General features: G+C 43.0%; 1 protein-coding gene across 2 annotated transcripts; it reads left to right on the forward strand.

Moving 5' to 3' along the window:
- TBC1D24 (TBC1 domain family member 24) lies at positions 1 to 27,663 on the forward strand. 2 transcript variants are annotated; one of them, XM_070761073.1, is made up of 7 exons: positions 1 to 68; positions 6,689 to 7,727; positions 20,888 to 21,046; positions 21,843 to 21,906; positions 23,046 to 23,141; positions 24,130 to 24,364; positions 25,619 to 27,663. In XM_070761073.1, exons 2-7 carry the CDS (start codon positions 6,763 to 6,765, stop codon positions 25,771 to 25,773), a joined length of 1,674 nt encoding a protein of 557 aa, XP_070617174.1. In that variant the 5' UTR covers positions 1 to 68; positions 6,689 to 6,762; the 3' UTR covers positions 25,774 to 27,663. The 2 variants fall into 2 exon arrangements, with proteins under 2 accessions (XP_070617174.1, XP_070617173.1); XM_070761072.1 differs by having other exon boundaries at positions 16 to 108.
- Positions 27,664 to 27,886: the final 223 nt, after the last annotated feature.

A 27,886-nucleotide genomic window follows, 5' to 3' on the forward strand; every position in this document is an offset into this window, starting at 1 on the left:
TGCCTGCGCGGAGAAGGGTAGAGGGGCGAGATCGGAGGCTAGCAAGTGCGCCTGCGCCGGCTGTCTAGGTAGGTCCGCGCCTGGTTACCTGGAGCGCGGAGGCTACAGGTGAGAGGGAAGCGCGCTCCTGGGGAGGGGAGGGAAAGGGCGGGCAAGGCGCGTGCACGTGGGTTTCTTGCGAGCCCCTCGCCTCGTTATTCTCCTCTACCCCGCTCGTCCCATGGTTCCCTGCCAGAACGAGGGTGCCCCTGAGCATAATCAGAGTGCACACCTGCCTACCTGCATATCATCAACCAGTTACCTGCCAGTGTTTGGGATCCTACCATTGATTATCTTGACAATTTGCACAACACCTGATGGGTTGCTTGTGTCCCATCAATACACTGTCAGCTTTAAACCATTGCAGAAATTAGATGTTCTGCATGATCACGAATTAATCTAGTCTTTGGGGTCTTCCAACAGTGCACCCACCTCTGTTGTCCATCCAGCAAATTTATTCGGAGTACAGAATGAATGTATGTAAGAATTAATGGCTTTTCCTCCCTTGCACCTAATTAGTTTTGCATCATCCAGAGAAAGTGTTTTATTTCCATCATATAAATTTAAAATAGAATAGAATAGAATAGATACATTAGACGTGGAGTGGATTATGTTTTTTAGTATGAGCATTGTAAATAGTAAAAGGAAAATCAGTTTATTTATTCATTTTGCCAAGTACCTTTTGGTAATATACAAAAGTATCACATTATTTGAATACATAAAATGGGTACAAATAAAAGGGAACATTTGGACAGGGATGGTAGGCACACTGGTGCGCTTATGCACGCCCCTTATCAGACCTCTGAGGAATGGGGTGAGGTCAACAGCAGACAGTTTCAGGTTAAATTTTTGGGGATGTTAAAGTCAGGTAGTGAGTTCCAGGCATTGACCACTGTTGCTAAAGCTTTATTTTCTGAAATCGAGTTTGGGGCAGTTCACTTTGAGTTTGTATCTGTTGTGTGCTCGTGTATTGTTGTGGTTGAAGCTGAAGTAGTCATTCACAGGTAGGGCGTTGTAGCAGATAATTTTATGAACTATGCTTGGGTCATGCCGAAGGCCACGTAGTTAAGTTTTATAAGCCCAGAATTTCAAATCTGGTGACATAAGCTATTCTGTTGCGAGCAGAGGAATGAAGGACTCTTCTCGTAAAATATCTCTGGACACACTCAATTGTATTAATGTCTGATATGCAGTGCTGATTCCATATAGATAAGCTCTAACAAATGTTTTTTGTGTTCTGGTTAGTAGTGTAATATTACCGTAGAAGAAGCTAGGCAAGATTAGGGTTTACAACTCTTAATGCCTTTTTGATTGTTGTTGTTACAATGGGCTTAGATCATTAGATATGAGTACTCCAAGGTCTTTGACAAAGTGAGGATTGTCTATAAGTCATGTCCATTCAGCTTGTATTTAGTGTATGTACTGTATTTCAAAACGTGAGCAATTAAAATGATTGTTGCTATCTCTTGTCAGTTGGATTGGTTGTTGATACTTCAAACAATCTAAACTATCATAGTTACAGAGCTGTTGTGGCATAAACACAAATGGCTACATGTTAAACACCTATTTATATATACACTGCTCAAAAAAATAAAAGGAACACTTAAACAACGCAATATAACTCCAAGTATATCAAACTTCTGTGAAATCAAACTGTCCACATAAGGAAGCAACACTGATTGACAATCAATTTCACATGCTGTTGTGCACATTCAACTTTATACAGAACAAAGTATTCAATGAGAATATTTCATTCATTCAGATCTAGGATGTGTTATCTGAGTGTTTATTTTTTTGAGCAGTATATATTTTTTTTCATCGTGTGGATGCTAAATTCAAATGCACCAAGTTGGTAAACTTGAAAGGGCCAATCTGCTACAGGTTAAATAAACAAAATAAAACTGCCCTTGTTTATCGTTTTTATAGTGTTTTAATTGGTGCTTCATAAAAGTAATTATGCCTTTGGGCAATAAACATTTGTATGTGCTGCAAAGCTTCAGCATGGATGATCTTTCCTTCCACATTTTTTTCAAGAGATTCATGAGTTATAATTGAACTGATTTTAACCACGAGTAACCAATTAAGCTATCATTTTTCTCATGACTTTGGGTTGAAAAACCATATAGAGAGAGGGAAAGGCTACACTGATATCATAACCATTTAAAATAAACTCGTATGCAGCCATTTTAACAACAGCTAGAAGTTTCACATTCTTTAAGGTAAGTTTTTAAATTTCCAGACACCTCCGAATTTGTTTTCTTAGATTTTTTAATCTGAGAATTAGATATTGAGTCATCCTGACTATGTTGGTTGTTGATTGGTTTGCAGGTTCTTGAATTTTTTTATAACCGTTTGGCAAGCAAGTTGCTTAAAAGCTAATTTTTTCTCCTCTAGAAAGAAAGAAAAATAAACATGCGTACTACTGATTTTTTAACCAAACCTTGGATCTATTGGACTTTCTCAGTTGAATTCCACAGATTCAACTTAATAGCGAAGAAAAGTGTAATTTCAAGGGGATTATAATGATTCATGTTTATTGGTTCATTGGATCATTTTTAGTATGGATAAGAAGGATGTTTGGGTTTCACAATTATATGATTTTTAAAAGGCTTCCATTTTCAGGTTCTATGTTATTACAACATCACATCTATCCGACCCATTAGACCAGGGAGGCAGGGAATGCTGCAAGTCTCATCTCTGAGGGAGACACACCAGAAGAAGGGCCTTCTCCGTGGTGGCTCCCTCTCTATGGAACATCATTCCCCCAGACATTAGAACAACCACCCACACTAATTCTCTTCTGGAAGGCGCTTGCCAACCCAGAACAGGATTCTGAAACCGGGGCAAGGAGTGGGAGGTGATTTTGTTATATTGTACTATATTAATTTATTGGATCGTTTTTGTTAGTTTTTATTGTTTTAAACATGGTTTTATATTCTGGGAGGAAATAGGCAGCAATATAAATTCAATCAATCAATCAATCAATATAGAATTGGTCTCAAGCCAGGGGCGGGTACCTCTTAGTTGCCTACCAGTGTGCTTTGCGCGCATCATGATCATTTGCAGGTGAGCGCCCCCTCGTGCAGGAATTTTTAAAAAGTGCCGAAATCTAGCGGAAGCAAAAATTCACTGAAATTGCACTTTTATTTTATTAATTTATTTATTTTGTGCAATACACAATGAGGGTTTTAGTGGGTATATATCTATATACACATAGTAAAATAAATGATGATGGTTATAGAGGAGATACTCATAGTAAAATATATCTATGAAAGAATAGAAAAGAAGATTATAGTAATAGAACATATCAATGAAAGAATAGAAGAAGAGATATAGGAATAGAAGAAAGGTGTAGGAGATGTAGGAGAGCAATAGGACAGGGGACGGAAGGCACTCTAGTGCACTTGTACTCGCCCCTTAAATCCCGAGTAAAATAAAGCCAATAATTTAAAAAGAGAGAGAGATGGAGCCGCGCGATGGACCAGTGAAGGCAGCACTGGAGCCGTCGTGCACAAATGGCACAATCCGCGGGGCCCTACCGGAACGGAGCTTCGGGGCGCACTGGTAGGAAGCCACCACTGTCCCAAGCATGTACCAATTGCATAAGCCTTGTTCTCCGATAAATAACAATGATTCATATACTAAAGTCCAGCTTCCTGTCAGCTTCCTTCCAGCAAAGTTGCTTTAATAATTGTATCTTTAATTGTACAATCTTTCTCTATGGAAGAAATACTTTTTCTTGCCTTATTTCTTCACAATTTCCTTTTTTGTTAAAATACTTAACAGTAATAGCAGCAATGCTATTGTTAATGAATCTGCGCAGTTAAAAACTTGTACCAGCTCCTATTAGCAGCCGTGGACTATGGATACAAATAGTCCATTTTCTCGGTCCACCAATGATATCTTTAAGGGGATGAGCTAATTAGGTAATCAATAGCCACTATGGAAGCTTATCACCGCTGTAATTATGGCTAATAACATTATATTTAGACTGCATTGGCTGCCGATTGGTTTCTAGACGGAATTCAAAGTGTTGGTTATGATGTACAAAGCTCTACATTGCTTCGGGCCAGATTACTTGCGGGAACACCTTCTGCCGCATGAATCCCAGTGACCAGTTACGTCCCACAGAGTCGGCCTTCTCCAGGTCCCGTCAACTAGACAATGTCGCTTGGCATTGTCTAGTTGTCTAGGGGTAGAGCCTTTTCTGTGGGGGGCCCAGCCCTCTGGAATCAGCTCCCCCCAGAGATTAGAACCCTCTTCGCCTTTCGCAAGAGTCTTAAGACTCTGTGTCGCCAGGCTTGGAGCAATTAGACTCTAGCCCCCTGGCCGATGAATGTCTGAGTGGGTATGAGTCTTTTTTTTAATAAATTGGGGACTATAGATTTGTATAATTAGTTTTAAATTAATGGATTTAGGCTATTATATTTTATTGTTTTCTTTTTTATATGTTGTAAGCTGCACCGAGTCCTCGGAGAGGGACGGCATATAAATCCAATAAATAAACACATACATACATATTGTACATACATACATACATACATACTGTACATACATACATACATACATACATATATACATACGCTAAATAAATCTAATAAATAAATAAATCCAATAAATAAATAAATACATAAAATTGAATAAATAAAATCAAATAAATAAAATAAATAAATTTACTGGGGTAGGAAATGAAAGCTTAAATGCACAAATATAAATTGCTACTAGAGAAGGATCAATGGTATTCACTGGGGGAATCGACTCGGGTCTCTTGTAGCAACACAATGACTCCAAACTAATGACACATTTAACTTTGCCTTCCAGTTTAGCCTGCTATTCCAGAAAAATACCATCAGTTGCCTTTATTAGTCATATATTGCATAACGTGAAAAAGTATCCAGCTTGCTGTAAATGCTTTCTTGGCATTTCTTCTTAATTGTCCCTGCTGAACTGCAAGAAAATGCGACCCTTGAACCCAATGGCTTTACTGTGTACCATTGGTCACATGTTTTGAGTTGCAAAGCCAGATAGTTGAGTAGCGATAACAGCTTTATCTTTTCCCTTCAGTCCGTTTCCACTTCCCTCCTGAGCACAAAAACACAATTCCAGGAACTGATTTCAGACTAAGAGGACAAGGAATTCAGTTGTACAGATCTTGGGGTTAGGGTAAGAAACAACAGGGTCAGGTAGTGACCTCCAGGCATTGATCACTCTGTTGCTGAAGTTTGCAGCGATTTACATTTAGTTTGAATCTATTACGTGCTCTTGTGTTGTTGTTGTTGAAGGTGAAGTAGTCACTAACAGGAAGGACGTTATGGTGTATGATCTTATGAACAACAGTTAAATCAGTTTGGAGGCGACGTAGTTGTAGATTGTCTAACCATAGTATTTGAAGTCTGGATGAGTAAGGTAGTTTGTTTTGAGAGAAGGAGTGAAGGACTCTTCTTGTGAAGTATTTCTGCACTCTCTCAAGTCCCTTTGAACACCTAAGCCTCAGAAGTTAGATTGTATTGGGTCTGACACTGTGTACATTATATATATGGGTGTCAACAGACTCAAACTCAACCCTGATAAGACGGAGTGGCTGTGGGTTTTGCCTCCCAAGGACAATTCCATCTGTCCGTCCATCACCCTGGGGGGGGGGGGAATTATTGACCCCCTCGGAGAGGGTCCGCAACTTGGGCGTCCTCCTCGATCCACAGCTCACATTAGAGAAACACCTTTCAGCTGTGGCGAGGGGGGCGTTTGCCCAGGTTCGCCTGGTGCACCAGTTGCGGCCCTATTTGGAACGGGAGTCACTGCTCACTGTCACTCATGTCCTCATCACCTCGAGGCTCGACTGCTGTAATGCCCTCTACATGGGGCTACCTTTGAAAAGTGTTCGGAAACTTCAGATCATGCAGAATGCAGCTGTGAGAGCTATCATGGGCTTTCCCAAAAATGCCCATGTAACACCAACACTCCACAGTCTGCATTGGTTGCCGATCAGTTTCCGGTCACAATTCAAAGTGTTGGTCATCACCTATAAAGCCCTTCATGGCATCGGACCAGGGTATCTACGAGACCGCCTTCTGCCGCATGAATCCCAGCGACCGGTTAGGTCCCACAGAGTAGGCCTTCTCCGGGTCCCATCAACTAAACAATATCGGTTGGTGGGCCCCAGGGGAAGAGCCTTCTCTGTGGTGGTCCCAGCCCTCTGGAACCAGCTCCCCCCAGAGATTAGAACTGCCCCTACCCTCCTTGCCTTTTGTAAACTCCTCAAAACCCACCTTTGTTGTCAGGCATGGGGGAATTGAAATATCTCCCCCGGGCCTATACAATTTATGTATGGTATGTTTGTATGTATGTCTGCTTAATAATGGGGTTTTTTAAATATTTTAAATTGTAAATTATTAGATTTGTTATGAACTGTTTTATTGTGTTGTGAGCCGCCCCGAGTCTACGGAGAGGGGCGGCATACAAATCTAATAAATAATAATAATAATAATAATAATAATAATAATAATAATAAAAGCTGTTGCCTAATTCCATTGTTTATTTTAAAAAAGACCATCTCCAACAGGTAATGTGTCCCCTCCCTTTGATACAATTAGCCACAAAAGGGCAACCTGACATTTCCAAATTAAAAAAAAACCCTTTTGTTCTCTTGCAGGAGGCAGGGTAAAAAGGCAGGGACTGCTAAAAAGAAATCGCTTATGTCTTTTCTTTAAGACCGCCTTGGCAGCCATGGGTGAATACAGTAGGTTTATAGATTGGGACCAGATGGATTCTACCATCCAGCCTGATGACCAGAAGGAACTGACCAGCACCGAGTTTCACACTGAAATGCTGAAACAACAGGCTCGCCAAGGTTACTGGGCCAAGAGCCACTCTTTAAGAGCCAAAGTGTATGATAAATTGATCAGCTCCATCCCTTGCCGTACGGTGACGCCAGATGCCCACGTCTACCGAGACATTGTGGTCAAAATCGTGGGCAAGCGAAACAGCAACACGCTTCCCCTTCCCGAATTCGTCGACAACAGCTTGGTGCCCACCTACTGCTTGAACGCCGAAGGCATCGGGGCGGCCAGGAAGATTATCTGTTGCATCGGGAGCCAGTTCCCGGACATCTCGTTCTGCCCAGCTCTGCCGTCCGTGGTGGCTCTGCTCCTTCACTACAGCAGGGACGAAGCCGAGTGCTTCGAGAAAGTTTGCCGCATCTTGGCCTGCAACGACCCGTCCAAGCGCTTCATTGACCAGACCTTCTTGGCTTTTGAGTCCTCCTGCATGACGTTCGGGGACCTGGTGAATAAGTACTGCCAGGCGGCTCATAAACTTATGGTGGCCATCTCGGAAGACGTGCTGGAAGTCTACTCGGACTGGCACCGGTGGCTCTTCGGGGAACTGCCCCTGGTTTATATCGCCCGCGTCTTCGACGTCTTCCTGGTGGAGGGCTACAAGGTGCTCTACCGGGTGGCGCTGGCCCTCCTCAAATTCTTCCACAAGTTCAGAGTTGGGCAGGCCCAGGAGTCCGAAAGCGTCCAGCAGGACATCCGGGCGTTCGTGAGGGACGTGGCCAAGTGGGTCTCGCCCGAAAAGCTGCTGGAGAAAGCGTTTGCAATCCGCCTCTTCTCGCGAAAAGAGATACAGCTTTTGCAAATGGCCAACGAGAAGGCCCTGCAGCAGAAAGGCATCACGGTGAAGCAGAAAAGGTAGCGTGGCGTTTCGGCGTCTTCCCTCTAAGGGGCTTTTTTAATTTAAAAAAAAATCTAGGAACTACATTCTTGCATTCGTGGGGAATAAATGCCACGGTAAAATCAAGCGTACCTGTACGTCCATCCCCGGTTTTAACCATTATGGGGAAATATAGATAATATATGGGTGTTTGTGTGTGTGTATGTGAAAGAGTCAGTTTATGGAAGCTGGGTCTCTCAACAAGCAATTTTTTCAGAAGTAAAGGGAGAGAAGAGGAGACTGAAATAGGAATTGGATTGGAATGGAATGGAATAAAATAGAATAGGAATATAGAATAAAATAAAATAGAATAGAAATATAGGATAGGATAGGATAGAATAGAAAAGAAATATAGAATAAAATAGAATAGAAATATAGGATAGGATAGAATAGAATAGAATAGAAATATAGAATAAAATAGAATAGAAATATAGGATAGAATAGGATAGAATAGGAATATAGAATAAAATAGAATAGAAATATAGGATAGGATAGAATAGAAAAGAAATATAGAATAAAATAGAATAGAAATATAGGATAGGATAGGATAGGATAGAAATATAGAATAAAATAGAATAGAAATATAGGATAAGATAGGATAGGGTAGGATAGAAAAGAATAGAGAAGAGAAATATGGAATGCAATGGAATAGAATTATGGAATGGAATAGAATAGAATAGAAATATGGAATGGAATGGAAATATGGAATAGAATAGAATAGAAATATAGAATAAAATAGAATAGAAATATATGATAAGATGGGATAGGATAGAAGAGAATAGAAGAGAAATATGGAATGGAATGGGATAGAATTATGGAATAGAATAGAATAGAATAGAAATATGGAATGGAAATATGGAATAGAATAAAATAGAAATATAGAATAAAATAGAATAGAAATATATGATAAGATGGGATAGGATAGGATAGAAAAGAAAAGAAGAGAAATATGGAATGGAATGGAATAGAATTATGGAATGGAATAGGATAGGATAGGATAGAAATATAGAATAAAATAGAATAGCAATATAGGATAGGATAGGGTAGGATAGAAAAGAATAGAGAAGAGAAGAGAAGAGAAATATGGAATGCAATGGAATAGAATTATGGAATAGAATAGAATAGAAATATGGAATAGAATGGAAATATAGAATAGAATAGAAATATAGAATCAAATAGAATAGAAATATATGATAAGATGGGATAGGATAGGAGAGAAGAGAAGAGAAATATGGAATGGAATAGAATAGAATAGAAATATGGAATGGAATGGAAATATGTTATAGAATAGAAATATAGAATAAAATAGAATAGAAATATATGATAAGATGGGATAGGATAGAAGAGAAAAGAAATATGGAATGGAATAGAATTATGGAATAGAATAGAATAATGGAATGGAATGGAATTCTTCATTGTCCAAGTGTGATTGGACACCCAAGGAATTTTTCTCTGGTGCATAAGCTGACAATGTATTTATAATACCTGTAAGTTCAGGCATACCAGTAGCGACGATCGCCGGTGGTTCGGAGAACCAGTAGCAGCGCATGGCTCTGGCCACCTGCCCAGATGCCGCCATTTTCTTTTTGTAACCCTGTGCGCACGCGCAAATTAAAAGAAGAAGCGTTTGCATGCTTCTGAACCCTTAGGGAAGGTAAGTAGATTTCACCGTTGGCCTGTTGCATTGCGGAACATGGAAGAAAAGCCTTACCCTTGTATGTGATCACCTTTTAGGGATTTGAAACAGAAACTTCAGTGGAAAAAAAATGCTTTCCCAGCTTCTGCCTGACCCAAAATAGAAAGCTTCAAATAATTTAGCAGCAAAAACAATAACGGATAATTTCATGCAGATAAAGGGCAGCGTTTCCACAGCTCCATAACTCTGTTCCTGTAACTTTTTGCATCCAGTTTCCCCACCAACCTTACTGTTCAGCAACCTCCAGTTGATATATTCTGCGCCTCTGGTTTAAAATAAAAGGTAAAAGAACTTGTGAAAATCGACGCTAGAATAAATGTGCACTTTTCACAGAGGCTTTGGTTTAGATAACACCTTCGCTGTATTCTCACACGTTAAGATTCGCTTAGCAGTGATAATGAATCCAAAAATGACTATTAAAAGACTCCTTTCTAACGGATCCTGCATTGCTCCTGGAATTGTAAGACATAATCTGTTGTAATATATTGCTGCTGCTTTGTCTTCAAAATCCCTTTCTTTTGGGGAAAAGAAAGATAAATGGGGAATGGGCAAGTGAACTTTGAGGCAAGCTAGCCAGGAAAAGTAAGTTAAATAAGTAAGCTACTGCAATGCTCTCTACATGGGGCTACCTTTGAAAAGTGTTCGGAAACTTCAGATCGTGCAGAATGCAGCTGCGAGAGCAGTCATGGGCTTTCCCAAAAATGCCCATGTAACACCAACACTCCGCAGTCTGCATTGGATGCCGATCAATTTCCGGTCACAATTCAAAGTGTTGGTCATCACCTATAAAGCCCTTCCTGGCACCGGACCAGGGTATCTACGAGACCGCCTTCTGACGCACGAATCCCAGCGACCGGTTAGGTCCCACAGAGTGGGCCTTCTCCGGGTCCCGTCAACAAAACAATGTTGTTTGCCGGGGCCCAGGGGAAGAGCCTTCTCTGTGGCGGCCCCGAACCTCTGGAACCAACTCCCCCCGGAGATTAGAATTGCCCCCACCCTCCTCGCCTTTCGTAAGCTCCTAAAAACCCACCTCTGCCGTCAGATATTCTTTCCCCCTAGGCCTTTACAATTTATGCATGGTATGTTTGTTTGTTTGTATGTATGTTTGGTTTTAAAAATAAGGGTTTTTTAGCTGTTTTAGTATTGGATTTACATGCTGTTTTTATTCTGTTGTTAGCTGCCCCGAGTCTGTGAAGAGGGGCGGCATACAAATCCAATAAATAAAATAAAATAAATAAAAATAAATGAATTAGACCAGTGATTGTGAACCTATGGCATGCGTGAGCCATATCTAAGGCCACATAAAGCATTGCCTTATTTCAGCTCCAGTGCACATGTGCTCACCGACCAGCTGATTTTCTGCCTTCTTTTCAGCTGTTTTTGCTCTTTCTAGGCTTCAGAAAACTTTCTGAAGCCTGGGGATGGCGAAAAACGGCCCAACAGGCCAACCGGAAGTTCAGAAACGAACTTCCGGTTGGTCCATTGACCTGTTTTTCGCCGCCCTCTGCTTTCATGAAGCCTGGGGAGAGTGAAAAACAGCCCAATGGGCCTAGCGGAAGTCCAGAGGTTTCAGTGAGGCCTGTGTGCATGCGTGGGGGGGGCAGTGTAGGAGTGTTGTGTGAATACACAGGGGAGGACATCGTATTATGGGTGTGGGCACACACACGTGCATCTTTTTGGCACCTGAGACAAAAACGGTTCACCGTCCCTGAATTAGACCCAAAGGTCCTTTCTTTAAAGAAGAAGGAGAAGGGGAAGGAAGGAAGGAAGGAAGGAAGAGAAGGAAGGAAGAGAAGGTGGAAGGGAAAGGGACTCTGGAAGACTTCAACTCCAATCTCCTGCTTAAGCAGGAGACCCCGTAGCAGATTTAGGTGATGATGATCCATCATGATTCAGATTTAGGGATAATGTCATTCAAACATTGCTGGAGAGATTTCAGTGATGGTGTCCTTTCTGGATATCTCAGGAGATGCTGCCCCAGGTGGGCCTCACCTTCAGTTGAAGAAGAAGAAGAAGAAGAAGAAGAAGAAGAAGAAGAAGAAGAAGAAGAAGAAGAAGAAGAAGAAGAAGAAGAAGAAGAAGAAGAAGAAGAAGAAGAAGAAGAATCACTAGACTTTCCTTGTTTTTCGTCAATTCTGAAGAAGCTTCTTAGATGAGAAGTGAAACCCGTTCAAGGGAAGTCCAGTTGCCTTTTGAAAAAAACACCTTTGGGACATCCTTGACTCGGATGACTAAGCATCTCCATAGATGAATGAACTAGAAAGTCATAAATGTGGTGAGGGAGATTCGTAGAAAAGAAATGTGACCTAGCAAATTTAAAAACCATTGAATTGAAAACTGACGTAAAGGACAGTTGAATACTTTTTTTTTTAATTCACTGTTGCTCTGTTCAAATCTTATTCTGTGTTTCTCTGTAGGCCCGTGATGGCGAACCTATGGCACATGTGCTACAGGCGGTACATGGAGCCATATCAGAGGGCACGCAAGACTTTGCCTTCTGTCAACTCCAGTGTATATGTGCATGCAGGCTAGCTGATTTTCAGCCTTGGGAAAGGCCGTTTCGCCCTCCGGAATCTTCAGAGAAGCTTCCCTAAAGCCCCAGAGGCAAACAAAATCTCCCAACGGACAGACCGGAAGTTCAGGAAAACGCACTTCCGGTTTGCTGCTATGCTGTTTTTTGCACCCTGGAGGGTTCAGGGAAGCTTCCTGAGGGCCTGGAATGCAAAAAACAGCACAAGGGCAAACAGGAAGTGCATTTTCCTGAACTTCCTGTTTGCCCGTTGTGGCGTTTTTCGCACTCCAGAGCTTCAGGAAGCTTCCCTGAACCCTCCAGAGTGCAAAAAAACAGTACAACAGCAAACCGGAGGTGTGTTTTCCCAAACTTCTGGTTTGCCCGTTTGGGCATTGTTTTCAGGTACCAGGCCTCAATGAGGCCTGTGCGCATGCGCGGAGATGAGGGAGGGTTGCGCACATGCGCAGGAGCAGCAGGGTGTGGGTGTGCATGCGTGGTGGGGGACGAAAGGGGTGTGGACACATGACACATGCTAGCACACACAAACACACAATTTTGGCACGCGGACCAAAGAAGGTTCGCCATCACCGCTGTAGGCTTTCTCCGTGCACTTGGTGGTGTTGTATGAAACTTGCTGACCTGTTCTTGACTTCTCCTTTCTCTTTTGTCTCCTTTCTCGTGCCTTCTTTTCTGTCAATTCCGTGTCTCCTGCGTTGCTTTACAGTAATACGTCCCCCCAAAGGTAGGTTTGAACGTTTGAATCTTCCTGCTCTGCTACGCTAGCTTGATTTGGCTTCCCAATGGCTACGGTGATGGTAACAGTCAGCTTATGTGCGTTGCTGGCGGTGCAGTAAAATTCAAGGCTGTCTTTGCTGCCAAATGAATAACGGAGTTGGAAGGGATCTTCTAGGTCAGTGATGGTAAACCTTTCCTACCTCGGGTGCTGAAAGAGCGTGCGTGTGTGTTATTACACATGCATGAGTGCCCACACCCAAAAACAGCGTCCCCTACCCCACGGAGGCCCTCTGGAGGCCAGAAATGACCTGTTTCCCAACTTTTCTTTTTTTTAAGTTTTTATTTACAAATATACAGAACATAAAAGACAATCATAACAGTTGGCAATTGAAACGTAGTACATTACAATATGTCTAGATGTAAAAATACAACAATTAATAAACATATAGACTTACAAAAAAGGGATAGAGAGAAAGTAGAGAAAAGAGGGAGGGAAAAGAAAAAGAGGAGAAGCAAAGAAGAGAAAAGAAAAAGAGAGAAGGGTGGGCGAGTGTACAGTGGAGCTGTGTTAAGCATATGAACTAATGCTTGAACTAGGGGAAGGTTTGGTAGGGAAGGTTTGCCTATTTGCCGATGACTCTAAAGTGTGCAATAGGGTTGATATTCCTGGAGGCGTCTGTAATATGGTAAATGATTTAGCTTTACTAGATAAATGGTCAAAGCAATGGAAACTGCAGTTTAATGTTTCCAAATGTAAAATAATGCACTTGGGGAAAAGGAATCCTCAATCTGAGTATTGTATCGGCAGTTCTGTGTTAGCAAATACTTCAGAAGAAAAGGATTTAGGGGTAGTGATTTCTGACAGTCTCAAAATGGATGAACAGTGCAGTCAGGCGGTAGGGAAAGCAAGTAGGATGCTTGGCTGCATAGCTAGAGGTATAACAAGCAGGAAGAGGGAGATTATGATCCCACTATATAGAATGCTGGTGAGACCACGTTTGGAATACTGTGTTCAGTTCTGGAGACCTCACCTACAAAAAGATATTGACAAAATTGAACGGGTTACAAGAATGGTGGAAGGTCTTAAGCATAAAACGTATCAGGAAAGACTTCATGAACTCAATCTGTATAGTCTGGAGGACAGAAGGAAAAGGGGGGACATGATCGAAACATTTAAATATATTAAAGGGTTAAATAAGGTCCAGGAGGGAAGTGTTTTTAATAGGAAAGTGAACACAAGGACAAGGGGACACAATCTGAAGTTAGTTGGGGGAAAGATCAAAAGCAACATGAGAAAATATTATTTTACTGAAAGAGTAGTAGATCCTTGGAACAAACCTCCAGCAGACGTGGTTGGTAAATCCACAGTAACTGAATTTAAACATGCCTGGGATAAACATATATCCATCCTAAGATAAAATACAGAAAATAGTATAAGGGCAGACTAGATGGACCATGAGGTCTTTTTCTGCCGTCAGACTTCTATGTTTCTATGTTTCTAATTTTAAATTTATTAGCTTATTCCCAACTTTTGGTGGGCCAAGTACACTCGTGTTTCACCACCCCAGGCTCCAAAGGCTTCCCAGAAGCCAGGGGAGGGTAAAAATGCCCTCCCCATCCCCCTGGAGGCTCTCTGGAAGCCAAAAACGCCCTCCGAGAGCCTCTGTGCAAGCCAAAAATCAGCTGACCAGCACACCCATGCATGTTGGAGCTGAGCTAGGGGAACGGCTCACGTGCCAGCAGGTATAAAGCCCTTCATGGCATTGGACCAAAATATCTCCGGGACCGTCTTCTGCCACACGAATCCCAGCGACCAGTTAGGTCCCACAGAGTTGGCCTTCTCCGGGTCCCGTCGACTAAACAATGTCGTTTGGCGGGACCCAGGGGAAGAGCCTTCTCTGTGGCCGCCCCGGCCCTCTGGGACCAACTCCCCCCAAATATCAGAGTTGCCCCTACCCTCCTTGCCTTTCGTAAGCTCCTTAAAACCAACCTCTGTCGTCAGGCATGGGGGAATTGAGATATTCCCTTCCCCCTAGGCTTATAAAATTTATGCATGGTATGTCTGTATGTATGATTGGTTTCTTAAATTGGGGTTTTTTACATTACTTTTAATATTAGATTTGTTCATATTGTCCTTTTACTGTTGTTAGCCGCCACGAGTCTGCGGAGAGGGGCGGCATACAAATCTAATAAGTAAGTAAGTAAGTAAGTAAATAAATAAATAAGTGAATGAATGAATGAATGAATGAATGAATGAATGAATGAATGAATGGCTCTATGTGCCATCTGTGGCACCCGTGCCATAGGTTCACCATCACTGTTCTAGGTCATCCTTCTAATCCAACCCTCAGCCCAAGCAAAAAACCTTATACCAGTGATTGCTAACCTTTTCCGGACCGAGTGCCCAAATCATGCGCATGCACACACAAATTCATATGCATGTGTCCAAACCCCCAAAATGCAATGGGCGTTGCCTTCCGCACATGCCCCATCTCGCATGTACGGCTCCCCACACATGCCCTGCCCCCCTGCATGCGTATGTGGGCCCCTTCACATGTGCTCCACCCCCAAGCATGCACGGCAGACACCAAAGACCAGCTGGGCAGCGGGCGTTATGTAAGCATGTGCGCCAGAGCTGAACTGTGGGGCAATTGCTTGTGTGGCATCAGATTGGGCATTGCATGCCACCTCTAGTCCCATAGGTTCACCAGTATGTCCCTATACTATGACAGATGGACTTAAATAAGTCATTCTCTTTTTGAAAGCTTCCAGTTGCCCTGTTTCTCCAAAAATAAGACAGCGTCTTATATTAACGTTTGCTCCCAAAGATGTGCTACATCTTATTTTCAAGGGATGTCTTTTTTGTTTTCAATGAAGAAGAATTCACATTTATTACTGAACAAAAAAAAATGAACATTTATTATATACTGTACAGTCTTCGGAGAGGCGGCATACAAATCTAATAAATAAATAAATGAATAAATAAGTTGTCATCACAAACCAGCATAACCAGACAAACTGTGAATCCTATCAAGAATTTATTACTGCTACCGTACCATTATTTCCATGTACAACAATTATACTTTCTTCAAATATATGTTATATACAGTGGAACCCCGACATAACAGCTGCTCTACTTAAGAGCAACTCGAGATAAGAGCTGGGAGGGGAGAGATATTTTTGTTCTACTTACAAGCCCAAATTCGAGATACAAGCGCCAAGGAGCTGTCTCCTGAAGCCAAACGCTAACTTCCGCGTTCGGCTTCAGGAGACAGCTGCGAAGCGGCGCGCGTGTTTTAAAAGGTTGCAGCCGGCCTGGGGGGCTCGGAGGGGTGCTTGCAGCTTTCTTTCTTGCTCTTTTTCTTTCTCTCTTTTACCTTCCCTTCCTCTATTTCTTCTTTTCTTTCTCCTTCCCACCTTCTTCCCTCCCTCCCTCCCTCCCTTCACTCATTCCTCTCTTACTCTCCCCTTTCATAAGTTTCCTTGCTTCCTTCCTCTGTTCCTGTCCCTTCCCTCTTTCCTTCCTTCCTTCCCACCCTCCGTCCATTCATTCACCCATTCCTCTCTTGATCGCTTAAAGCCGGTCCCTGGTGCAAAAAGGGTTGGGGACCTCTGTCCTACAGGATTGGGTGGCAGAGAAGTTGAACATATGTAAATTTAAAAGTTTAAGAAAGTTTACAAGTTAAGTGAAAGAAACTTCATTATTCATTTATATGTACATGTACATTTCTTCATTAAAAACATGTCTTTCTGCATAATTTAGACTAACTTTGTGAGTTTTTTGAGGGCTGGAACCAATTAAAATTATTTACATTAATTCCTATGGGGAAAAGTCGTTCGAGATAAGAGCTGCTCGACTTAAGAGCCCAGGTCCGGAACGAATTAAACTCGTATCTCGAGGTACCACTATATCCTGTTTGGGAATGCTGTGAAACAAAACATCTCCTATGTCTTACTTTTAGGGGATGCTTTATATTAGGCAATTCTATGAAATCTCTCCTATGTCTTACTTTCGGGGGTGACTTATTTTTGGGGAAACAGGGTATGAAGCTCCTGCAACTTCTGAAGGCAACTTCTGGTCCGTTGGTTGATTGTTCTCACTGTCAGAAAATTTCTCCTTATTTCTAGGTTGAATCTCTCCTAGTCTGATTTTCATTTTCTGTGATAGCCCCTCAAATATTGGGCAAGTCATGTTTGTATTCTAGGCCAACTTTATTGTTTATCTTCACTATTATGAAGCGTGTGGATTTCATTGACCTATGAAGCCCTTCATGGCACCGGGCCAGATTATCTCCGGGACCGCCTTCTGCTGCACGAATCCCAGCGACCAGTTAGGTCCCACAGAGTGGGCCTTCTCCGGGTCCCGTCGACTAAACAATGCCGTTTGGCGGGACCCAGGGGAAGAGCCTTCTCTGTGACGGCCCCGACCCTCTGGAACCAACTCCCCCCAGAGATTAGAATAGCCCCCACCCTCCTTGCCTTTCGTAAGCTCCTTAAAACCCACCTCTGCCGTCAGGCATGGGGGAACTGAGATATTCTTTCCCCCTAGGCTTCTACAATTTATGCAAGGTATGTCTGTATGTATGATTGATTTTATAACAAGGGTTTTTAACTGTTTTAATATTGGATTGTCACGTGCTGTTTTTATCACTGTTGTTAGCCGCCCCGAGTCTACGGAGAGGGGCGGCATACAAATCCAATAAATAAATAAATAAAATATATAAATTATTATAGCCAGAGTCCACAGGAACGTAGTTCCATCACTTCCATTTTCTTTGGAACTAATCAGACATAGGTAGCAACGGCAATAGCACTTAGACTTATATACCACTTCATAGTGCTTTACAACCCTCTCTAAGCAGTTTATAGAGTTAGCCTATTGTCCCCAGCAATCTGGACCCTCATTTTACCAACCTCGGGAGGATGGAAGGCTGAGTCAATCTTGAGCCAGTCAGGATCGAACTCATGGCAATGGGCAGAGTCTGCCTGCAATACTGCATGTTAACCACTGCACCACAACAGCTAGACAGATGTTAATCTATGGGGGTTAGGCTATCTATCAGGAATCGAAATCTACACTTTAGATGAGTATACGGCAGGGGTCCCCAAACTTTTTACACAGGGGGCCAGTTCACTGTCCCTCAGACTGTTGGAGGGCCGGACTATAAAAAACCCTATGAACAAATCCCTATGCACACTGCACATACCTTATTTAAATAAAAAATAAAATGGGAACAAATACAATATTTAAAATAAAGAAGAAGTAATAAGTAATTAAGTAATTAATAATTAAGTAATAAAGAAATTTATACTTCTTTATTAACAAGTAAATTTAAACTTAAATCAACAAACTCCATTTCTCCTTCCTTCCTTCCTTCCCTCCTTCCTTCCCTCCCTCCTTCCTCTCCACTTCTTTCTTCCCTCTTCCTTTTCTCTCATTTGTTTCATTTTCCTCTCCCTCGTTCTTTCCCTCCATCATTTTCTCATTTTTCTCTTTCTCTCTCTCTCTTTCCATCTCTCCCTCTTCCTTTCTCTCTCCCTCTCCCTCTCTATCTCTCCCTCTTTCTCTTTCTTTTTTTCTCTCTGTCCCTCTCTCTTGCTCTCTCTCTCTCTTCTCTCTTTCTTTCACTCACTCTCTTTCTAATTCTCCCTCTTTGTATCTCTCACACTTTCTCTTTCTCCCCCTCTCTCTATTTCTCCCTTTCTCTCCCTTTCTATCTCTCCTCTTCATTTCTCTCTCCCTCTCTATTTCTCCCTCTTTCTCTCTTTTATTATATCGATCGGTAAAATCTCGTGTGCTGCCGCGGGCCGGTTAAAAGACCTCAGCGGGCCGCATCTGACCCGCGGGCCGTAGTTTGGGGACCGCTGGTATACGGTATATTTGTTTTAGAACCCATCCAGTTTTTTTGGTGCTCAGCAATTGCAGGAAGCTGTCAGAATGGTATATATACAAAACTGACTTTTAGTTTAACTTTTTTTAATTGAGTTATATTGTAAAATACAAAAGTAAATAGGAAAGCAGTGGGGAGGAAAGTGAAGAAGGGTAAAAAAAGAAAAGTAAGTAAAAGAAACATTGACTTTCAACTCTCTTCGTTGCTGTAAAATAAGGTATCAACATCAAAGCACAACTTTTAGCTTTTTCATAATAATATGAACCAGTCATTTGTGTAAAGATCTATCAACCTACTATGTAAAACCCAAAATCAAAGTTTCATTCTTTTCCACTTCAAACACGAAGTTCAGAAGCGGTCTCCTGTACAAAATTTAACTTTTAAGAAACACATACTCCTCTTAAGTACACAAAAAACGCTTTGAAAACTGTAGCTAAACATGTACCTCCCTGTGGTTTTCTGCTTTTTGGACTTGGTGTTTTCTGACTTATAAAGGAAGATGTGTTGAGTGTACATCCTCCAAGCTGTTCCAAAAATAGCCCTTAATCCAATTTCAAGCTTTTTTTGTAGTGCCACCTACCTATCTAAAGAGGCACTAAATCTGGGACACATAGAAGATGGTGTTGTTTTTGCAACAGTCTAGTTGGCCACCTGCAGTAAAATATTGTATTAGAAGACCTAGGTCATTCTATGATGAAGGCAAGAGTCCGGAAGCATCTTTTTATTAAAAGGCAGAAACTTTGATGAGCTACAGCTCACTTGAGCTGATTTGTCATTTGATGAAATAAACTGTGGCTCCCAATAGTACAGCGTTCCCTCGATTTTCGCGGGTTCGAACTTCGCAAATAGTCTATACCACGGTTTTTCAAAAAATATTAATTAAAAAATACTTCGCAGTTTTTTCCTATACCACGGTTTTTCCCACCCAATGACGTCATGTGTCATCGCCAAACTAATAATTTTTGCAAATAAATACAAAAAAAATAATCATTGTTAATAAATAATTATGTTTATAAATTTCAGGATCACTAAGTGTCTTATTTAATGGTGAGTACCAGTAATAATGGTGAGTAAATGGTTGCTAAGGGAATGGGAAATGGTAATTTAGGGGTTTAAAGTGTTAAGGGATGGTTTGTGAGACTGTCCATAGCCAAAAATGGTGTATTTACTTCCGCATCTCTACTTCGCGGAAATTCGACTTTCGCGGGCGGTCTCGGAACGCATCCCCTGCGGAAATTGAGGGAACACTGTATACTCAAATAACACAACCTAGATCTGAATGAATGAAACATTCTTGTGGAATACTGTGTTCTGTATAAAGTTGAATGTGCCCTTTGAAAAACCCATGAAATAGCAATCCATGTAAGATGAACGGTGAAGTAGCGAGGGATTACCCTATACAACAAAGTGGTAATTGATACCATCTTTATCTTTTAATAATAATTCTCTTCCCATTTGAGAGTTGAAAGACCTAGAAACATAGAAGTCTGACGGCAGAAAAAGACCTCATGGCCCATCTAGTCTTCCCTTATACTATTTCCTGTATTTTATCTTAGGGTGGATATATGTTTATTCCAGGCATGTTTAAATTCAGTTACTGTGGATTTACCAACCACGTCTGCTGGAAGTTTGTTCCAAGGATCTACTACTCTTTCAGTAAAATAATATTTTCTCACGTTGCTTTTGATCTTTCCCCCAACTAACTTCAGATTGTGTCCCCTTGTTCTTGTGTTCACTTTCCTATTAAAAACACTTCCCTCCTGAACCTTATTTAACCCTTTAACATATTTAAATGTTTCAATCATGTCCCCCCTTTTCCTTCTGTCCTCCAGACTATACAGATTGAGTTCATGGAGTCTTTCCTGATACGTTTTATGCTTGAGACCTTCCATCATTCTTGTAGCCCGTCTTTGTACCCGTTCAATTTTGTCAATATCTTTTTTTAGGTGAGGTCTCCAGAACTGAACACAGTATTCCAAATGTGGTCTCACCAGCGCTCTATATAAGGGGATCACAATCTCCCTCTTCCTGCTTGTTATACCTCTAGCTATGCAGCCAAGCATCCTACTTGCTTTTCCTACCGCCCGACCAATTGCTCACCCATTTTGAGACTGTCAGAAATCACTACCCCTAAATCCTTTTCTTTTGAAGTTCTTGCTAACACAGAACTGCCAATGCAATACTCAGATTGAGGGTTCCTTTTCCCCAAGTGCATTATTTTACATTTTACATTACCTAGAATTGGTTTAAGCCAGTTGCCTTTTCTTAACCTGTTTTGTTGTCGTTGTTGTTGTTGTTCCCCAGGCAGAATGTCCACCTGGCTGTTCACGCTGAGAACTTCAAGTCTGAAATTGTCGATGTGAAGAAGATGAGAGACATTTGGTCATGGATTCCTGAGCGGTTTGCCCTTTGCCAACCTCTGCTGCTGTTTACCACCTCCGAGCATGGCTTCAGCCTAAACAGGTAGCAATTTACAGTGATACCTCGTCTTACGAACTTAATTGGTTCCCGGGACGAGGTTTGTAAGGTGAAAAGTTTGTAAGACGAAACAATGTTTCCCATGGGAATCAATGGAAAAGCGATTAATGCGTGCAAGCCCAAAACTCACCCCTTTTGCCAGCCGAAGCGCCCGTTTTTGCACTGCTGGGATTCCCCTGAGGCTCCCCTCCATGGGAAACCCCACCTCCGGACTTCCGTGTTTTTGTGATGCTGCAGGATCCCAGCAGAGGAATCCCAGCAGCGCAAAAATGGGCGCTTTGCTGGCAACGGAAGTCCAGCGGTGGGGTTTCCAGTGAGGGGAGCCCCAGCGAAATTGCAGCATCGCAAAAACACAGAAGTCCGGAGGTGGGTTTCCCATGGAGGGGAGACTCAGGGGAATCCCAGCAGCGCAAAAACAGACGCTTTTCTGGCAACGGAAGTCCGGAGGTGGGGTTTCCAGTGAGGGGAGCCTCAGCGAAATTGCAGCAAAATGCCCTCCCCTGCCCACCCCACCCCCAAGGCCATTTGGAGGCCAAAACCGCCCTCCCAGAGCCTTTGTGCAAACCGAAAAACATCTGGACGGTGCACACATGTTCAGTGGAACTGAGCTAGGGCAATGGCTCACATGCCAGCATGTGCTACCTGTGGCATGCGTGCCATTGGTTCCCCATCACAGTCCTAGGGGAATGTATTCAACTAGTAGAAGATGAATTAATGTTTCAGTAGAAGTTGAACTGATGTTTCATAAAGGCATCTTTTTACATCTATGTTTATACATTAGGTTTTACCCACATTGTGAGGGACATGAGCCAACTCTCCTTTTGATTAAAACAACTATGCAAGAGGTAAGTGAGAGGATAAAGAACAGCTCCCTTGATGAAACTTTATAAGTTTGAATAAAGCAATGACTTCAGATTTTCTTCCCCTAAACAAAAGCAGAAATTGCCATTGTCTCTTTCTTTTCAACAAAAGTCCCCTTGACTTGTTTAATGCTTCCATTTGTTGCACTTACTACCCAAAATTAATTAGAGGCACGCTCGGATATTTAACACTCTTGGCTTGTATTCTGCCAGAGTTGAGATGACAACTGAAACAGCAGCTGTTGTCAGACCCAAGAACGACACATGCCGTTACTTAAAAATAGTTTCCTGTATTGTTCTTCACCGACAGACAGAATCTTGCCGGACTAAAGCAACCATCTGCATAACTGTAGATATACCACTAGGGAGGGCCCGTCCTTTTTCCCTACCAGACATTCTAAGCTCTGCTGACTCTTTGCCCTCTGGAAAGCAGCCCCTCCTTGCTGGGAATCCAGACTACATTCCACCACAGCTATATTGACTTTTTGAAGATATCCGCTTCTATTATGGTCCGCCTGCAGAGCTGGCAGCAGAGTCAGACAGTGAGGAGGCTGGGGAGGAATATGGGCCAGGCCCTGGAGAAGGCTCGGTGTCAGAGGCAAAGATCCAGCCTGGGCCATCTCGGAGGTCTGTGCTGACTCCAAAATCTCCGGAGACTGACATGTTCCCAATGCACGCATGCGCAGAGCTGCCAAGAGGCAAGAACAGTTACAGGGGAGAAGGACCACTCAGGAGTAAAGCTTGGAGATGATTGGCCCCTCCCATAGGCTATAAAAGTGGAACAAAGTGATGTGCTCGTTGCAGGAAGCAACTTCGTTCACTTTGTCTCAACATTCAGTTCTGACTCCATGTTTCTGTTTGGCCTTGCAACGCTCCTTGCCAATTAGGTCTTTGGCAGCGTGTCAAGAGAGACAAAGGTTGGTGCTTAATCAGCCTTCTTCCAAAGGACTTTTGTCGGACTCATTAATATTGTTTGAGACTTATTATAGCTGGGAATGAACATAATTCACAGCTGTTAAAATAAAAGAGGTTTGGGGATGCCGTGTGCCCTGTATTATTTATCAGGAAGCCTAGCTCAGAACAGCTTCCTATAACAGTGTCTTGTTTACTGTGTCCCCTCCTAGGTCTGTGGGGCTTATTTGTCGACCGATTGGCATGAACGCAAACGAGGAGGAGGCAAGCTAAGTTTCTTCGGGACAGGAGAATGTTTTGTATTCAGGGTAAGAAACCTTTGTTTGTTTGTTTGATTGATTTGCCATCTCTCTCTTAGGATTCGGGCAGCTTACAACATATAAAGGAACAATATAGCATCCTAAATCCAATTAAATTAATTTAATAATATAAAAAACCTAAAAATCCCTCATTCCCATTCAATCAACTAACTTACAATACATTTGTCGGCCACGGTGGGGCTAGAGTTTAGTGGCCCAAAACCTGGAGGCATAAATGAGTCTTCAGACTCTTGCGGAAGGCGAGGAGGGTGGGGCAGTATGAATCTCTGGGGGGAGCTGATTCCAGAGGGCTGGGGCCCCCACAGGGAAGGCTCTTCCCCTAGATCCCGCCAAGCGACCGTGCCTAGTTGACGGGGCCTGGAGAAGGCCAATTCTGTGGGATCTAACTGGTCGCTGGGACTCATGCAGCAGAAGACCATCCCACAAGTAAGTCTTCGGAGAGGGGCGGCATACAAATCTAATAAATTATTATTATTATTATAATCTGGTCCGGTGCTGTGCAGGGCTTTATAAGTCATAACCAATTATTCAATTCAATTCAATTTATTAGATTTGTATGCCGCCCCTCTCCAAAGACTCGGGGCGGCTCACAACCATAATAAAAACAATATTCCAGCAAAAACAAATCTAATATTAAAAAGCACATAAAACCCTATCATATTTAAAAAAGCAAACAACATATACATACCCAAACATTAAATATAAAAAAGCCTGGGGGAAAGGTGTCTCAACTCCCCCTTGCCTGGCAGTATAGATGGCTCTTGAGTAATTTACGAAAGACAAGGAGTGTGGGGGCAGTTCTAATCTCCGGGGGGGAGTTGATTCCAGAGGGCCGGGGCTGCCACAGAGAAGGCTCTTCCCCTGGGGTCTGCCAAACGACATTGTTTGGTCGACAGGACCGGAGAAGGCCAACATCACTCTTCACTTCTAGCTTGAGCGAATTTGCTTTTTCATATAATCTCCTGCCTTCTTCCAGCTGGTGCCCGAAGTGGAACGATACGAATGGGTTGTCATCAAACACCCAGAACTCACAATGACTGGCTCTGAGCAAGAAAACAATTCTTCGGTTGTCTCTGACTCCCCTTCCTCTACCAATCTCCCCCCGGATCCTTCCAGTCGCCTTTCACCTTTCCTTTCGGCCCGGCATTTCAACCTGCCTTCCAAAGCAGCCTCCATGTTTATGGCCGGTAACGCCGAATGCATCATCGTAGGTAGGTTTCCAGTTCTCAGACTCCTCTCAAACTGGCTGTTTGTTATTTCTAGAGAGAAATGAGTCTTAGGTTCTATGCCAGTGATGGCGAAACCTTTTTTTCCTCGGGTGCTGAAAGAGCATGGGCACGAATGCCCACACCCATAATTCAATGCCTGGGGAGGGTGATAACAGCTTCCCCTGCCCCCCAGAAGCCCTCTGGAGGCCGGAAACAGCCTGTTTCCCAACATCTGGTGGGTCCAGTAGGCTCGTGTTTTGCCCTCCGCAAGCTTCAAAGGCTTCCCTGGAGTCTGGCGAGGCTAAAAACGCCCTCCCCCATCCCCCTAGAGCAGTGATGGAGAAACCTTTTTCCCCTCGGGTGCCGAAAGAGAGTGGACACATGCTATTATGCCTGGATAGGGCGAAAACAGCTTCCTCCCCCAGTCTCCGTGGGGCCTCTTTAGGAATCTCCTGGGAGGAAACAGGGCCGGAAAAGGCAGGGAGAAGCCTTCGTGGGGCCTCTCTAGGAATCTCCTAGGAGGAAACAGGGTCGGAAAAGGCAGAGAGAAGCCTCCGTGGGGCCTCTCTAGGAATCTCCTGGGAGGAAATGACTAGAAAAGGCAGGGAGAAGCCTCCGTGGGGCCTCTCTGGGAATCTCCTGGGATGAAACAGGGCTAGAAAAGGCAGGGAGAAGCCTCCGTGGGGCCTCTCTAGAAATCTCCTGGGAGGAAACAGGGCTGGAAAAGGCAGGGAGAAGCCTCCATGGGGCCTCTCTAGGAATCTCCTGGGAGGAAACAGGGCTGGAAAAGGCAGGGAGAAGCCTCCGTGGGGCCTCTCTAGGAATCTCCTGGGAGGAAACAGGGCTGGAAAAGGCAGGGAGAAGCCTCCGTGGTGCCTATCTAGGAATCTCCAGGGAGGAAACAGGGCTGGAAAAGGCAGGGAGAAGCCTCAATGGGGCCTCTCTAGGAATCTCATAGGAGGAAACAGGGTTGGAAAATGCGGGGAGAAGCCTCCATGGGGCCTCTAGGAATCTCCTAAGAGGAAACAGGGCCTCCACCCTCCCTGTGGTTTCCCCAATCGCACACATTATTTGCTTTTACATTGATTCCTATGGGGAAAAATTGCTTCTTCTTACAAACTTTTCTACTTAAGAACCTGGTCACCTAACGAATTAAGTTCGTAAGGAGAGGTACCACTGTATAACCACCGTATTGTGGGAATGGCACCAAGACTTGGACATTCCAAAAGGTGACCACGTCTCTCTTCTTCTTTGCAGGTGGTGGTGATGGCCAAGCTCTCTACCTTGATGCCGACTTGAATCACGGAAGGACAAGTCATTGCAACACTTTCAACAATCAACCGTTGTGCTCCGAAAATTTCCAGATAGCTATCATGGAAGTTTGGGGGTTCAAGGACACTATGAACAGCTGAGCTAGTCAACTGTTGACCAGCCCACAATGTGTTTCTCAAGTTTCCGTCTCCAGTTGCAGGAACCAAGCTATCCTTTGAAGCTGCCCCGCCCACCCAAAAAAATTAAGCTGCTTTATACTTTGTAAAAAGCTAAATTGGAAGATCTCAGTTAAATCGGAGGGGAACCTAGTTGTTTAGTGCCGTGTTTTTGTACGTGGTTCTGTGTAGCCTCGATGATTAGCCTCTTTCTGCTCTATTGAGTTCCATGCACAACCTGTTATATTTGGTGGGAAGGCCGGGGGGGGGTCTTAACATCCCCCCCCTCCCTCGGTCGATCCATAACTCCGTCAATCATTGCCATCACTTGAGGCATTTAGATGTTCGTTTGTTTTTCAGACCTTGACAAATGTGGCTCAACCACTGATTCCACCACCGAGTCTCGTTTCTTATAAATGTGAGCTGATTTCTCTTGGTTTTCCCCTCATTCTCACCCTCGGCGTATTACACCCTTCTAGGTCTACAGTAGATGGAGAGATCTTAATGCCATAGCATACAATCACCTTTAGATCCAATTCATTATTTTCAGGGACTTACTTCCTTAAACCCATTGAACCCCTGTTTTGTGTGTGTGTGTGTGTGTGTGTGTGTGTGGATGTGAATCCATTATACAGTGGTACCTCGACATACGAGTCTAATTCGTTCCAGACCCGAGCTCGTATGTCGATCAACTCGCATCTCGAACGAATGCCTTTAGACTTTGTGTTTCACGCCGAGATAACTGGGAGCAAGGAGATTCTTGCGCCACCTAGTGGAAGCTCAGCTCGTATCCCGAATTTGAGCTCGGGTGTCGAACAGAAATTTTGCTCGTGTCTCGGCTCGTAACTTGGAATACTCGCGTGTGGAGCAGCTCGTATCTAGAGGTACTACTGTATCTGCTAATAGAATGGATTCACATTATATGTGGATTCACGGCTAACTTTACTGACCATTCCAATATGTGGGGGAATATCTTTCAGGAGTCTTAATTTTCATTCTGCAGAGATACACTGATCTTCAGGTGTTAAGGGAACCCCCCAACCCTCATCATATATATATATATATTGTTTACATTCCTGGTAACCGCATATCAGTTATATACTTATTTTAGGCAATAGCTTCATGCCACTGAAGTCCAATGCGATATATACAGAAATATACCCACCCGTCTTGATCCAGCGCTATAACTTGGTCCTTCTCTAGACCAGTGTTTCCCAACCTTGGCAACTTGAAGATATTTGGACTTCAACTCCCAGAATTCCCCAGCCAGCAAATACTGGCTGGGGAATTCTGGGAGTTGAAGTCCAGATATCTTCAAGTTGCCAAAGTTTGGAAACACTGCTCTAAACTATCCCTCTGCATTGGTGCTTAGAGAAAAACAGTATTTCCAAAGCAGTATTAGCCACCTGATCCGAAACAGTTGATTGGGATATAAACCGACGGTTTCTCTAATTTGTCCATTAATTAGGACTGGTTGAGTTCTTCCAGCTTGCAATTTTTTTCAGTGACATGATTACCTCTCTTCCTCTTTGTTTTGGTGCTGTGCATCTTTATTTTTCATGTGCTGAATATGTATGAATGTGCATATTTTACTTCCAATGGTGGGGTTCTTCCCCCCTCCTCCCTCCATCCCTCCAGAGACATTTGTTGACTTTCTGGACCATGTAACCTTTTTTCCACTTCATAATTTATATCTCCTTTTTCATCCAGTTGTCCTGGCCTAGGTCTGTATAAAGTGTGTGTGACTCTGACCGTCCAGAAATCCAATTAATTTTAATATAATAAATAAATAAACTGAATATGTGGGGTCAGAGTTGGCTCCGCTATGAAGATGTGGACATGAAGCTCCTAATAAATAACTGGATTTCTTCTGAACCTTGGCTCGAGGCTCATGATTTAATTAGGGCATCGTTCGGAACTCTGATACATCTTTCGTTAGTTGCTGTTCAGATAAACCCTAAGGGAAAGGTCAGTGTAAAGTTTCTTTCAAATCACATTTGATCACAGGTAGCCCGTCAACAATTCGGACGCTCCTCCGGGTCCTGTCGGCTATGCAATGTAGGTTGTTGGGCCCGCAGGGAAGGGTCTTTTCTGTGAC

Source organism: Erythrolamprus reginae, chromosome 9 (genome assembly GCF_031021105.1).
Source record: "Erythrolamprus reginae isolate rEryReg1 chromosome 9, rEryReg1.hap1, whole genome shotgun sequence".
NCBI lineage: Eukaryota > Metazoa > Chordata > Lepidosauria > Squamata > Dipsadidae > Erythrolamprus > Erythrolamprus reginae.